The 15,447-nt window shown below is 41.7% G+C and overlaps 1 protein-coding gene across 3 annotated transcripts; it reads left to right on the top strand.

The window, feature by feature from the left end:
- Positions 1-3,052: 3,052 nt before the first annotated feature.
- Positions 3,053-15,168, top strand: phf12b (PHD finger protein 12b). 3 transcript variants are annotated; one of them, XM_058633672.1, is made up of 16 exons: positions 3,053-4,169; positions 4,483-4,664; positions 6,543-6,615; positions 6,754-7,210; positions 7,491-7,526; positions 7,673-7,793; positions 7,874-8,006; positions 8,102-8,266; positions 8,545-8,688; positions 9,171-9,909; positions 11,211-11,306; positions 11,495-11,641; positions 11,924-12,019; positions 12,980-13,062; positions 13,155-13,293; positions 13,916-15,168. In XM_058633672.1, the coding sequence occupies exons 1-16, from the start codon at positions 4,104-4,106 to the stop codon at positions 14,392-14,394; spliced, it is 3,156 nt and encodes a 1,051-aa protein (XP_058489655.1). In that variant the 5' UTR covers positions 3,053-4,103; the 3' UTR covers positions 14,395-15,168. The 3 variants fall into 3 exon arrangements, with proteins under 3 accessions (XP_058489655.1, XP_058489656.1, XP_058489658.1); XM_058633673.1 differs by lacking the exon at positions 7,491-7,526 and having other exon boundaries at positions 3,054-4,169; XM_058633675.1 differs by lacking the exons at positions 3,053-4,169; positions 4,483-4,664 and adding an exon at positions 4,804-4,824.
- The last annotated feature ends 279 nt before the right edge of the window (positions 15,169-15,447 follow it).

Genomic DNA, 15,447 nt, shown 5'->3' with positions numbered 1-15,447 from the left:
TGCAGGAACTCTCTTTTTTGTGCATCCTCAACATTTTTATCTTGTAGCCTCTTATTTTCAGAGGTCAATTGTTGATATTCTTGAGTCAGATGTTCAAGTTTATCTGCATCTTTCTGCTGTTGGAACTTGTTTTTTGTTGCATCCTCAAGCTTATCTTGCAGCCTCTTGTACTCAGAAATCAGTTGTTGGTTTTCACAAGTGAGAAGCGCCAGTTTCTTTGAATCTTTCTCCTGCAGGAACAACCTTTTCTGGGCATCCTCAAAGTTTTTATCTTGCAACCTCTTGTTCTCAGAAGTCAATTGTTGGTTTTCATGAGTCAGGTGTTCCACTTTATCGACAACCTGCTGATGCTCAGACACCCTTTTTTGGGTCCCCTCAAGTTTATTTTGCAACCTCTTATTCTCAGAAGCCAGTTGTTGTTTTTCATTAGTCAGATGTGCTACTTTATCTATAACCTGCTGATGCTGGGACGCCCTTTTTCGAGAATCCTCAACTTTACTTTGCAGCTTCTTGTTCTCAGATGCCAATTGTTGGATTCTATGAGTCAGATGTTCCAATTTATCTATATCTTGCTGCTGCTGTGATACCCTTTTTCGGGCATCCTCCAGTTTACCTTGCAGTCTGTTATTCTCAGAAGCTAGATGTTGATTTTCATAAGTCAGATGTTCGAGTTTATCTTCAACACGTTGATGCTGGCACATCCTTTTTCGGGCATCCTCTAATTTACCTTGCAGCCTTTTGTTCTCAGAGGCCAAATGTTGGTTTTCATGTGTCAGATGTGACAATTTGTCTACATTATTCTGCTGATGCTGGGACTCCCTTTTGCGGGCATCCTCTAATTTACTTTGGAGTCTCTTGTTCTCAGAAGCCAGTTTTTGGTTTTCATGAGTCAGAAGTGCCAGTTTATCTGCATCCTGCTGCTGGAGCACCCTTGTCTGGGCATCGTCAAGTTGACTCTGCAACCTCTTGTTTCCAGACGACAGTTCATTTTCAAAGTTCAAATGTTCCAGTATATCTGCATGGTGTTGCTGGGGCACCGTCTTCTGGGCATCAAGTTTTTCTCGCAGCATCTTGTTCTCAGAAACCATATGTTCATTATCATGAGTCAGATGTTTAAGTGTATCTGCATGTTTCTGCTGCTGGAACAATGCAGCCTCATGATCACTCCGGAGGTTGTAGTTTTTTGCTTGTTCCTCAAATAGGTCTAAAGCCCATTGGTTATCTTTCTCTTGCAGCAAGGAAACAGTTTTGTCCTTGGCCTCTATATCACTCTGAAGTTTATGAAGTTTAAGGTGAAGGATCCGAATTTCATTATTTTTTTCAAGATTTTCCTGCTGTTGCACAGTGAGATCATCTGTTAGTTCCTTTATTTTGACCTGGTTCCCCATGAGATCATCTTTGAGTTTCTGGATCTCTTTTTTGTCTTTAAGACAAAAGGGGGCTGATGTTTTGCTGCTTTTCTTTTGAAGCATTGCATATCTGTACTGCTCTTTCTGTGAATGCTCAAAATGACGTACTTGTGCCCTTTTGAGCTTCTTCCTCCTTTAATGCCTTTGCAAGACTGTGGTTGTCTTCCCATTCCAGCCTCAGAGCTAGCTGGTTTTTAACTAGATCACTAATTCTTCTTCTCTGGTAGAACAGTGGATTGGTCTGTATTTTCCTGTCTTCATTGGTTTTTGCTGTAGATTTGTTTTGAATTTAGTTTAGTTAGATTAAAAGCACACTTTCTCCACAGTGAAAGTCACCATAACTGTACAAATCAATGCCAATTTCAGCTGCATGAATCACCATGATGATTTTATAATGCCTGAATATAAGCCATCCACATTATTGTTTTCAGATCAAAGGCGTTCAAGTCATTGTAAATGTTGACTTTGATGTGATTCAAACCTGGCCTTAACATTCACTGAGTGATCACACATTTACAGTGCAACAGATGCATACAATGATGCATCCTGAATGTGTCATCATGTCTGATGAACATTTAAAAACATTTAGTTTTTCTCGATAATGTGGCCTGTTGGAATCAAAGATTGTCATATTTGTTTTGTATCTTAATATTCTTCCTCTGCTAAAATCCTGCTGCAAACCTCAAACTTCAGTTTTGATAAAAAATTAAGGGCCACCTGCCCTCTGTGCATCCCCTGCTTTGAGAACAAGTGTAAGAAAAGGATGTTCGCTCTGGGACTTGAAAGAAAAAAAAAATGATTTCAGCAACTTAACAAATGCTTATATCTACACTTGGTCAAGTATACAATACATTTTGTTCGTTTGCCACCTTGCAGCCAGCCTTTTTACAGACCATTTATTAAAACACTAATGGTTTAATTAGAAAGATACTGTATTTATACTGTATATGTGTGTGTGTATATATATACATATAAATGTATAATCCATAAAAATCCATAAATCCATAAAAATCCAAAGACCTCTGATGGAACTTGTAATTGAAATTTTACTAGATATGAAGATAGCCATCCGTCCAGATAGGCAGGGTCCAACCTGGACAGATCGCCAGTCCACTTCATTGTAAGATAGCTTACAATTTCTTGTATTTTCTTGTAATTCTTGGACATTTATCACTTTAATCACTATTTATTTACTTTTCATTAGCTTCTGTATGCATTATGTATATGTTTGTGTTTTAATGTCTCACATTATGAGGGTCACACCAAAGTTAAGAAACACAGTCAAACACAGAGTCAAAAGAAAGACACAAGATCACATTTATTTATAATCAATCAAGTTAAATTCGGAGAGGAAAACAGACGTATAAATTGGTTAAGGCTACTTAATTAAGTCAGTAACTTACAATTTTCATTTTTTTTATAAGCTCAAGGGTATTAATGAATAATATTACATCAAAAGTGTAGGTTAGATTACAGTAGAACTACCAGTCTCCAAAAGAGTGAATCGGTGACTGTAAAATTGGAAATGGACATGTCTAGTTTAGTTTCTTTGTGTGTATGTGTGTGTGTGTGTGTGAGAGATGGTGGTAGTGGAGCAGGACTCCACTCTCATGGGAACCATAATTTCTAGCAGCGCCCCTGGGGTAGGAGTCGTCGTAATGTCGCCTTATTTTGTATGACTTAGCAGTTGATACGGAGGAAGCGCATTAGTAGCGGCTTGTTTTAGAAGCAGACATTAACACTATGGGCAGTAGTGGACATTACATCACAATACACAGTTGTTACTGGTTTAACAATATCAGCGAATAGCTAAAATTACAATAGGTAATAGCACGGTTACCGACAAAAGCAGCAGTTACTTCAGAGGGACTTGATACAGTAGTGCAGGTGTGAGTAGTAATGGCTCGTATAACACTTAGCCTATGTAGAAATATCTACCAGTCCCATATTAGCGTGAAATTATTAGATTTAATATACTCAAACTCCTCGCTCGTAATTCCTCTGTACCCTCGCAATGCTCTATTTCCGTTCGACTGCGCATGCGCATCCGGCTGTTCGCGGTTGCGCCAATTGGTAGAGGATGTTGCTAGCAGCCAGTGTAGATGCACAGGCTTTTCACAACAATAACACCAACAAAATTTGCATCTCTGCGACTCTGATTTGAGGATTATAGGTTCCGAGGGTTTTCGGAAACGGTGCATTGGACTGCGTGACGCCGAAACCCCCTTCTGCGTTTTTGGCTACGTCTTCTGTTGACAATGGGAGCGGAGGGGTTTGCAAATCTACAAGGCTCCTTCTTGCCGGGGCAGGAACAAGAATCATGGCTGGCCAGCTAGGCCGCAGTTGGGTTTTGTAGCTAGCAGCAACAGCCCGTAGACATTAAAATACTGTGTACAGGCTTGGCACTTGCACATACAGACTTTTGCTTAGGATCCGGTTTTTAATCGCACAACTATTGTTCATTTTCCGTTTCTTGAGGGCAGCTGGTGAACCCGCTAGCTTCAACCTTGACTGGCTGACGTCTTGCCTTCGTAGCTATTTAGCCGGCTAACGATAGCTAGCAACGCTTCGTCAACCATCCACTGGACAAAATTATCAAGACCAACCCATACATTGTGGGATTTACTGTCATTGTTGGCCGCCACTTCGGTATTTGCACTGCAATTTCCCCGTGTAGCGACCGCCTCTGGATGAATGTGGGACAAAATGGAGACCCCGACGATTGTGTACGATTTGGATACCTCTGGGGGCTTAATGGAGGTGAGTTTGCTCTACTCGAAGGCCGTGATTAAATAAACACGTTCACATATTGGTCATGTTTCAATGTCTTTCCCACCATTATAGTTGCAGTTACAATCAGACCAAAATTGCATGTTGTCAAAGCATTTCTGTGCGAGCTAACTGTAGTTTGTGTTGCCAATGGAGGCCACAAGTTAACATTACCGCCCCCACCACCCCGAGATCAGCATAAAATGGTACAGGCAGCACCGAGTTGCATTTTCAAACCCTTTAGGCTTACAGTCGTACTGTGCAGCCGAGATCTCATCTCACAGAGCTGAACAACTTTTAACAGCAAATCCAAACATTACTGGCGCCGCCGAAGTCAGAGGAAGTCGAGAAGAGGAGTCGGAAGTTGGTGAGAGACGTCCGAAGGAGCGGCAGGGCCACCAACCACGACACCTGCGATAGCTGCCGGGAGGGGGGAGATCTGCTATGCTGTGACCACTGCCCCGCAGCCTTCCACCTCCAGTGCTGGTAAGATTACATGCTGCATGCGCCCTACTAATGCATGCTAAAAACAGACTAGGGTAAAGCAGACTCACCGTTAGGTACACGTATAAATGTTTGATGCTTGTCACCATGATTAGGTAACGCTTTGCTGGTTTTGGTGCTGCAGGAAATGAGCAGGAGACATGTAAGTAAGTCTGTAGACGAGATTCTGTTCCTGCAGCGTTGAATGAAATATGCAGTTGTTGTAGCTCAGCACAAATGGCGCTTCTGCTAAAAGAGTCGAGGTCATCATTTATATGAGTGATTAAATATTCAAACAACCGTGGTTGCACAACATATTAACAATGCTTCCCACGCCTCAGAAGTGTGGGGCTTACCTGAAGAAGGAACATTGAGTTTGATGCACTTACATTTAGCAGAGCTTCCCTGGCCCTGGTAGGTATAGTAACAGGGTTGCAGCACAGCAGTGAACAGATACTACGATCCCATATACAAATTAGTAATCATAAATTATAATTATTTTAATATTGATTGATATGAATGAAATAATACCCCACACTTCGAGAAGCACTGGTGTATGTGAACAGAAGAGGGCGACAGTGAGCCTCGTGGAGCAATTAATTAACGTGGTATTGTAGTCCAGAGTTTCCTGTGGAGTTGTTTATATGCCGAAATTACCGTTACTCATTACGGCATTCAATGATGTGCCCAAGTCGCACGTTTTGCATGTTTGGTGCAGCTAAAGGCACATTTAACTTCACGGATTTTGGTTGGTATCTGCTAATTTGATGTAAGCTGGTGTCGGCTAACTTTAATGAAGCTAACTGTTGTTTCTGGTTAACGTTAACCGTTATGTGACGCGCGGTCAATAGCACTAAATCGTTTGTTATTGACTCTGGAAAGGCTGTTTACATCTGAAGCGCGGAGGCTACCATAAGCGTGTGTACGCCGCAAAGCGGCTGGACTCTGCTTATACTCGGTCCTCCCCTTCTGTCGTGGCTGCAGCCAGCGGAGCTATTGCTGCTAAAAATGGAGTCTGTTTACAATATGGCGACCTCCCTGCTCTTTTTTTCGTTTCCACCGCCATCTTATCAGCCCAATAAATGAAGCTTTGAGAAAACGCGGTTGGTTGTTAATAATTTGCGCAACATTTCTTGTTATTTTACCCGTTTGGGATAGCGGTGCGATAGTGTTGGGTGTGGACAGTGTCTGAGGAGGCGCCAGCAATTCATAGCGTTTTCGCCGGTGCTGCTCTGCATGGTTCTCCGTGAGCTTACTATTGCTTACTCGATGAGTAAGCAATGTTTGTTTGGCTCTAAAATAGGAGGATGTATTCCGAATCAGACACTGCCATGCAAGCAGCCTTTTCTGATTATTATCTTAACCGGAATATGCCCATGTTCCAAAAAATATTACATTACATTACATTATATTATATTATATCAGGGGAGTTTTCACATTGGTGTACTACAATATAGATGTTTATCACAATCAGACCATGTACAAATACACAGGAATATGAATAGAGTATTCTACCAGTAAGTCATGTAAACATAATCAGAACCATTTTTCAAATCAAGGTAAAGAGTCATTATTGTTCATGTTAACACAGTCTGCTATGTACATCACTTCTGGCTTCAGCTGTGGTCTGCTGGTTGTGCATCAGTTATGTTGTCCTCCTTTACTTACTGTTTTTCTGTCCCTTTCTACAGTTTGAGTATATTCTATGATGGAAGTTACTGTTGATGATTGGTCCCCTGTGCATAAATGTATTCAATAATCATAGTTTATTTTGAAATGTATATGGAGTCGATGACCAATTGTTAAAGTATAATGTATTTATTTTCTTGAATTAATTTTTAGCTTGGTTGCTAATGATTGTTTTTTATTTTTTTAACACAGTAATCCACCTTTGAGTGAAGAAATGCTTCCTCCGGGGGAATGGATGTGTCACCGCTGCAATATACGGAAAAAGGTAAGAGGCAGAGCTTTTCTGTTACTACTACATTCCCTCATCAATGTAAGTCACTTTGCAGCTGTTGAATGAAAAGAAGCATCTGTATGACAAGTACAGAGGTTTATCAGTATTATTGTGTTTGTTTTCCACCATCAGAAGCGTGAGCAGAAGCCAGATCAGACCAATGGTCTGCCGGAGAGGTCCTTGACCAAACTCGCTACTTCCCCAGCCATGGAGCTGGAGCTCAATGCCGGTCCCCTGCGGCTTGATGGTCTGCCTCCGGGAGCCGGAGCTGCAGGACCAGGTTTACGTGTGGCCCAGGTGCGCCTTTTGGAGCGCAGGTCAAGCAGTAGGCCAAGCAGCCGGCCCGGGACGCCGACCTCCAACACTTCATCCACCCCGACCCCCTCAGAGGAGCAGAATGACGTAGAGGATGAGGTTATAGAACCTGAGGATGAAGTTCAGGGTGCAGAGCTTGAAGGTGCTATACTATCTGCTCCATCCCCACGCCTCCTCAAGAGGCCTTTTCAGCTGCTAATAGCAGCAGCTATGGAGAGAAACCCCACACAGTTCCAGCTACCCACTGAGCTTACATGCACTACTGCACTGCCAGGTCAGTCTGACATCTTGATAACATGTGTTACACTTCATATTGTTTTTTGGTGCATTTCTTGTCTTGTGCTTTTCAAAAGTAAATATAGATTTTTAAAACCTAAAATGCGTTGATGTTTAGTTGAGGCCAGTTATTTTGGTTATTTTGGTACTATTCCTAATGGAAACGCAAAAAAAATTATGTATCAAACTGAACTGTTCCGCTCGGTGGAACACATTATATTTTTTGATGCATATGATGATGTAACAGCAGGTGAAAATCTGCTTTTCTAATTTCTCAGAAATCCAGAAACAAACACAACTAAACCTCAGTCGATGTAAGTCTTAGAAAGACAGAAATAAAGTGCTGCACACTGGTTGTACAGTGAAACAACATTCAGTGTCACAAACTTGAAGCTGTGGAAAGCAAAATCACTGACCTTTTATAATTTATATTTTTCTAATCGTGCTCTTGGATTTTTAGGCAGCAGTAAACGGAGGAGAAAAGAGGAGCTACTGGGGAAGCCATTTAGGCGGCCGCAGCATGAACTGGATCCCAATGGCCTGGTTCCACTGCCAGTCAAAATTTGTTTCTCATGCAACCGGTTAGTATGACAAAGTTACATTATGTAACAATGCTGTGTTTCAAATTTTTTAACAAATTTTCTTGTGCTTCCTCTCACAGGAGTTGCAGGTTGGCTCCATTGATCCAGTGTGATTACTGCCCCCTTCTGTTCCACATGGACTGTCTGGATCCCCCACTCACAGCTTTACCTGCTGGAAAATGGATGTGTCCGAACCACGTCGAGCACTTAGTGGTAGAAAGCATGGTCTTATCAGAGTGAAACATGGATATGTTTTTTCCTCAGCTGAAAATTAGTGTTCCATCTCAAATGTTTTGTCTCATGTCCAGCTGAATCAGAAGACCCTGAGCTTGTCCAGCCGCTGTCAGCTCTTCGACCAGTTCCAGGACAGGATGTCCCAGCATGCTGTCAAATTGGACTTCCTGCGCAGAGTCCATCGGCAAAGTGCACCCATCAGGCGCACCACCATCCAGCACAACAGGAAGACTATCAAGGTAGACTGAGTCTCTTTTTTACTGTCTTTCTGTCTAACTGTATTCATAAAGACTTTGAATATGTGTCCAAAAATTTGGATGGAGGCCCGAGATGATCGTATTAACACGAGATTTCTCATTTAAAAAACATATGTCTTTGGTAGAGGTGCATTAACTAATGATTTAATCATTGTGAGGTATCCAAACACAATAAACACACAAGTCCCAACATTCATACTGAGACACAAGAAGGTGTTAAAGTGATCCAGTTGTGTTTAACAATCAGTGTTTCTTCTCAGGTGCCAGATTCCATTAAGTCCCAATACCAGAATCCTCCTCCAATGCTGTTTCCTGCGGGAGTGCATCAGCTGGAGCTGGTTTGTAGTGGCGTTCCTGAGCGTCAGCCCTCAAGGCACCTCACCACGGAGGCTGAACAAAAGGAGGTAGGAAGAGCAAATGCTTTTAGAAACTGCACACTGTTGTTTTACACCATACACAAATAGTTTTTGTCCCCCACATAAGTCTAGCCGGCATTTTCTCTAATTTGAAGGTTGATTTTTGGGGTTTCTCTCAAATGTGATGGTGAATGGGTTTTAGCTGTGATTACCCCTTGAATGAGGAAACAACTAAGTATTGTTAAAAGTCACACAGCAAATGTCTATCACTGACATGTTGTGTGATTTTTAAATATGTACCTTGATTCTTAAAATTGTGTTGAAGAACAGCACTAGCATTTAACTTACACTTCTGATTGTATTTGATTCTGAATTGGAAGAATAAAGTGTCCCATAAGTCATACTAGCTTTAAGTGAATTAAAAGTCTAGTAAAAGTAGTATTTATTTATATGTATGATAGGACAGGCTTCTCTTGAGGATTGGTGTATGATTCTTGTGTAACTAAACACTGTTTTGCCATGTTGAACAGTGGCTGCAGGATGTCATCGCCCTTCAGTGCAGCATCATGCGACACTTATCCATCAAGCAGAAGACTTCATCTACAGCGACCACACCGTCGCTAACATCAGCAAAGACTGAGTCTGAGCAGAAAGTTGGTACTAAAACATGTGAAATGTCCGAAGACATGAAAACTCGGGCGTCTTCTGGAAGGACTTCTTCCTCTGAGCCCTGCTCTAAACCCTGCAGCACACCTGATGACCAACATGGGGGCTCTCTTTCACGGGACACACCAGCAGAGCTGAGTGTTTGTAAATGCAGCATGACAACATGTCAGAACTGTAGGAAACCTAACGGACCTCTAGAACAGGAATGTCAACCCCCCAAGGCCAATGGACCTGTAGACTGTAACAGTTCCTCAGAGTCTTGCAGACAAGTGGAGCTGCAGGGCAGAATGAAGCCCAGTGCAGTGCCTGCAGCCCCTGCACCTACCTCTGTTCTGGTGAACCACATAGGCGCACAAATGGTTAAAAAGGAGCCGGAAAGCACGACAGAGGCTTGCTCTCAGAAAATCTGCCCCACTGCCCCAACGATATGGCCCCACAGTGGCCAACAAATCCACAGGAACCAGACGGTGTGTCAGGAGCAGTCGATGACCAGCAACGAAAAACACTTCTCCTCTGTCACCAGCAGTGCCCGATCTGACACACCAATTAAAGGCAATCGGGAGCATGACTCAAGCAAGCTGGGATCATCTACACCCACTCCAGGTAAACACTCATGGGGCAATAAACCTTAGGTTCTATTACTGGGTATTTTAGAGGTTCTGTAAGAATTGTATGAAACACCATAGCAGCCTGTGTTTACATTAATGGCTGCTAATGCTGCTGCATAATAATACTTGACTTCATTGATGCATATTTCTACATCATTATTTAGATTACAACATGTAAGGAAAATTTAAATTGCCTACCAAAAGTAATTTTCTTGTCACATTGAAGGGAAATTTATATCAGTTGCATAGCAGTTACTGTATATTAGAAGTGATTGTGCCGTTGTTGCCAGTAGCTATCTTGAACAACATATTTCAACACCAGGCACATAATGCGGTTTCTCTTCCCTGTCTTACAAATCGTGCAAAACACAGAATCACACACATAAAAAAAACGTGTAGACATATTGTTTATGTTTACATTATTTAGTCAATTAATAATTTTTGCTTGATCTCTAAAGAACAGGAATTGAAGAATGATAAACGTATGTCATCCCTGATACTCAGTCAGTTTTTATCCAGCCTTTGTATATCAGTATCTGTGTCTATGTTGCCTACTATGCAATTGAGTTAAACATTTGCTTTGTGGTCATTAAGACATTGTTAATTTACATACAATTTCTAGTCAAAAACACTCGGCAGAGGTAAATAATATTCTTTCAGCATTACATTTGACTTTTAACAGTGTATTAAACGAGAGAAAACGCTAAAGAAGTTGTATCACAAACGCACTATAAACAACCAATGCAGCAGAATAGAGGTGCAACACACAGTCGAAGATGCACAGTGTTACACCTGTATATCTTTCACTTCAGTCCTTTCAAACTGAAAGCAACTGAATGCTTTTAGATTACTGCTTGAGCAGCACACATCACAACATTTGCAGGAAAGGGATGGGATTACTGCTGACTTGTGATTCAAATGTTTAGATCAGTGTCTGTGATAGTGCAGCCCTACAAACCTTGTTGGATTCTGTTACTGCAATCCTGCAACAAATGAAACTTGACATTTTGAAGGACGTCTGATCAATTCTGGCGACGTGTTGGCAGTTGTTAGGCACCCTGGAGATTATTAACCACTGACACAAAGCAGCACTTAATTGCAGACTGTAGCCTAACGGCTCCCTCTTGTGGTCACTGACCACAATGTTCCTGTTCAAAAAGAATAAAAACAAAACACATTTAACAAGTATATATTTTAAAACATGTTCACATTTATAAATTAATAAACAAAGTTCCAATCCACTTATATGTCACCCTTCCATGACCATGTTGTCCCCTGCATGTGTCTTCTCTACAGAGGTAAAAGCTGGACCTGGAATGGATTCATTGGTGCCCAAAAGTCTCCCCTCAGTCTCTGACCTGTCAAGCTGCATGAAGGGTGGCGATGAAGGAGGTATGTGTGCTAACTCAGCGGTGAGATGAGACAAAACTGAGTCATTAAAGCTGCTTACTGACATTGAACTTAAGGCACTGAGGCATTTGTCTAAAATTGTCCAGATTTGGCTTATGGTAAACAGTCTGTAATGAAGCAAACAACATGGTATGATTACTAATAATGGGTCTGTATGTCTGTGTCTGTAGGCATCATGCTGGACAAACTGGATGCAGAGATGATCAAGCTCCTGGCCTGGCAGAGGATCCAGCAACTTTTCCCTCCCAAAGCACCCAAGTCTTTGCTTCCCCCAGTGACCAGCGATACCACCAAAACCCCACCCCCACACCCCATCAGTAAGGCACTTGTGGAGATAAATGCTTCTGTATTGCTAGTACAGGAGTTTGCCTATTTAGTTTCCTCCTCTAGTGACTAGTGAAATGTCTTGTCGTTACCCAACGTGCAACACACAAGACCATCAGTGTCACGGTGGTGCTACTTCTTTAACTTAAGCCTTTTTTTTTTTTTTTTTTCAAACTGTGCAGCAACTTAACAATTTTTTTTTTACAATGTTTTGCTCTAAGGTTTTAACACTGAAATGCTTGCTAAACGTTAAACTCTGAATGTCCTTGTTCCAGGTCAGAAGAAGGTGCAGGCTCGAGCTGTCTTCTACCCTCTGACAGGGAAAGGAGGAGCTGTCAGCATGTGCTATAGGACATTATACATAGGATCGGGTAAGACATCATAATGACAGCAAAAACTTGTGCTTCTGTATTGATGCTGTTTAGTGGTTTCACTAGAAATGGAAATCTTCAAATCATTTTCTGAAGCCTACTAGGATGTGTGTTTCAACAGTAATAGAAAATGATGAAGTCTGCTCCGAAATGCTTGATTGCCTTAACGTGTTTCTTATTTTAAATCATTAGTTCAAATGGAAGCAAAGTTCTTTTAGAGCTGTTTGTGGAGCATTGTTTTGGCTTGTGACTGGGGGTGGGTGGGAATCACATGGTACCTCACGATACATGGTCCATGATACCAATAACCACAATACAACGATTCTGTGATAATCAATATATTGCATGGCAATCATATAGCGTTACATCATGATATCTGTCTAACTGAAGAAAACAAAACATCCATGAAAAGTTAAAAGTGCAGGATTTCTCTGTTTATTAACAACGTAGCTTCACAACACCATTATCCCGCTGTAAACTCCCTCTCCTATTGGCTGGGTAACTTCCGCCCAAGTTTCCCTTATTCGTTTGCACAGTGCTGCTGTGGTGGAGACGTGAAGTAGGGATGCCGGGAAAGTGAAACTGGCGGGGACTTTTAACTTTAGAGCGCCTTAATTTGTTAAGTAAATTATATTTGCCCTGGTGTATCAACCATTGTTTGTAACTTGCAACACAGCTCATCTTTGTCAACATTCCAGTTGTCCAGTATTTATGGGCACATTTGCCATTAGATGTAACAGGAGCATGGGATTTTCTGCAATGTATGCACATACAGACAGTAAATATACACCAGAGCTTCAGTGACAGGTTGACTAGAGAGTGGAAGAGATGTTCCAAAGTATGTTAATCTTTTATTTGATCTGTAGTTAGTTTTTTTTTTTTTTTTTTTTTTGAATGTGCATTTTAGAGATTTGCCGTACTTGTGGATTACAACCTTTGTTCATGTTTTTTTTTTAAAAGGTGCTGACATGGACGTGTGCCTTACAAACTATGGTCATTGCAACTATATTTCGGGGAAACACGCCTGTATTTTCTATGATGAGGTATGTACTTTTTTCCTTTATCGCCAAACTGCACCACAATTCTGAAGTTATTTTAAGTCACGGTCATGATGTTTGTGTTCTGTCCTCTTTAGAATACCAAGCACTATGAGCTGCTCAACTACAGTGAGCACGGCACCACGGTGGACAATGTCCTCTACTCGTGTGACTTTTCTGAAAAGGTCTCGCCATCTGCACCCAGCGGCCTGGTGGCCAAAGTCCAAGGCATCATCCGTAAGAGCAAATTACACAAAAACAATCTTCAAAATTGCTATAATCATGAAACATTGGATTTTGGTCTGATAAACACTGATTTATCGTGATCATAGTCCGGCCCTATCTGAGTTATTATCATTAACGGTCATGTATGCTATGTGTCTTTTATGATTGTAACCTGATTTGACCACATCTAAATCCCGAAGACATGCATTCATCTCCAACAGTTAGCAAGGGCATTTCTAAAATCTCAATACATAACAGAGGAGTCTGGTGTATTTTGTGACTGCACTGCCGTAAGCCGGCTATCGCGAGCCGCATCACAACCCCTTCTGCAGTATTTCAGTTCACCGGCTGTGTCAGTTCAGGATGCACTATGGAGTAATAGAAAACGATGTGCCTGATATCCAAACAGAAATAGAGTAGGGCTGAGCCGTGCTATCACTGTAGAGTGGAAAAGCGCCAAACGTCTCTGATGCATTAGAAAACCTGTGCTTCTGTATTTATTTTTTCTCTTTCGGCACTAGGCCTTTACTGTTGTTGGTTCCATCTTCCATTCTAATTTGCTGTATTATTCACATATGACTGCATCTCTGGTTACTGGATTCTTAACAAATGTCTCCCGATGTTGTCTGTGTAGGACGGAGTAAGAAGCGCGAGGAGGGCGAGGCTTCCAGCTCTGTGGTCGGTCTGCTGCCACCTGACGGAGTGATGAGCAGCCAGTCTCAGGGCGGCTCCGAGCTGTCCTGCACCTGCAAGGCGAGCAGCTCCAGCTTGATCGGAGGCAGTGGTGCGGGGTGGGAGGGCACGGCCCTCCTTCACCATGGGAGCTACATTAAGCTGGGCTGCCTCCAGTTTGTCTTTAGCATCACTGAGTTTGCAAGTAAGCAGCCCAAAGAGGAGCAGGCGGCCACGTCTGCTGCTGGTTGCACCGGCACCGGCAGCACCACCAGCAGCAGTAACGCAGCCAGTGCCACTACCAACCCCACCCCCCCTACACCACTACCACCACTGCCCAACACTGCCACAGTGAGCAGCCCCTCCAGCCAGGACGAGGCTGACGCTGAGAGTGTCCCTCCCCACCAAGTGCCCGTATTGCACTCCAGCTCTGTTCCATAACCCGCACAGGAAGTCCCACCCTCCCTCCTTTTTTGTTTTGCACCTTTGCAGTTGCAATGAAGGGAAAGAAATCTGCACAGCTGGTTGGTCAACAGGGAAAAGTTGATTTTTTTTCCTATTTTCTTTTTTTTTTAATGGTTTATATCTTTGCATGAACTTGAAGTATTATTGACAATCTGTTCTGTTTTTGAATGACTGACGGTAACCCTCTGTTCACTTCGACCATTAGGAGTTTGAGCAACATTATTTACCTATGCTCAGTTTTTTTGGTTGTTTTTTTTTTCTTTGTTTTTTTTGTCAGTATATGTTATGTATGTATGGTGTAACATTATTCTGTCAGTCATCCCATTTAGCACAAACTGTTTATTTTGTAGTAGTGAATTCCATACATTCTAATTTCTTTTGCTGCTTTTGCACCACAGGTAGCTATATATGTATGAAAACATACATGCTTATACACTATGATATGTATATATAATGTAAATATATACAATTTGGTGCCTCTCAATTGGAGAAGTGCTGGATTTCATGTAGATTTACCATTTTTTGGTTTTTAACTGTACAGTTCATGAAATTTGTGATACCATGTGGAGTACCAGAAGTTTTGTGATAAGACTTGTTCCTAGTCTGTATTTTCCGCTGTAGTCCATCTGTAAATACCATAATGTTTTAGCACTCATTTTAACAACATGTGCTGCTCTGTATATAAGCACTCTGTCTGTATCTGCTTGTCTGTTCAAACCTGTAAATACAGAAAGATTTTCTAAGAACAAACTCGGTGGAAGTGTTTTGTTATAGATTTCAGACCCAGATGACAGTGCTGGTGAAACAGTACATTGTGTTACAGTTGCCAATCAGTCAGTAAGAAGTGACATGACAACTTGTCATATTCCCATGTTCCATATACACCTTGCAAGTAAGAGTGGAAGAGCATTATATTGTACCATAATTTAAATTTTGCTCTGCTTAATTTCTCTAATTAATTTAATGTTTCTCAAAACAATTAGTACAAACAGCACCACACAGTGTATAAGCAAGTCACTTAAAAATCTG

The sequence above is a fragment of the Solea solea genome, chromosome 7 (assembly GCF_958295425.1).
Source record: "Solea solea chromosome 7, fSolSol10.1, whole genome shotgun sequence".
NCBI classification, from domain to species: Eukaryota; Metazoa; Chordata; class Actinopteri; order Pleuronectiformes; family Soleidae; genus Solea; species Solea solea.
Note: the sequence above shows the minus strand (reverse complement) of the source record. Positions and strands in the feature narration are given on the sequence as shown.

Bases quoted from the DNA above. Each gene is read 5' to 3' on its own strand.
- phf12b (XM_058633672.1), top strand. From the start codon at position 4,104: ATGTGGGACAAAATGGAGACCCCGACGATTGTGTACGATTTGGATACC. The intron at 7,211-7,490 runs GTCAGTCTGACA...CTAATTTCTCAG, and splicing joins ATGCACTACTGCACTGCCAG to AAATCCAGAAACAAACACAA. The intron at 13,063-13,154 runs GTATGTACTTTT...TGTCCTCTTTAG, and splicing joins CCTGTATTTTCTATGATGAG to AATACCAAGCACTATGAGCT.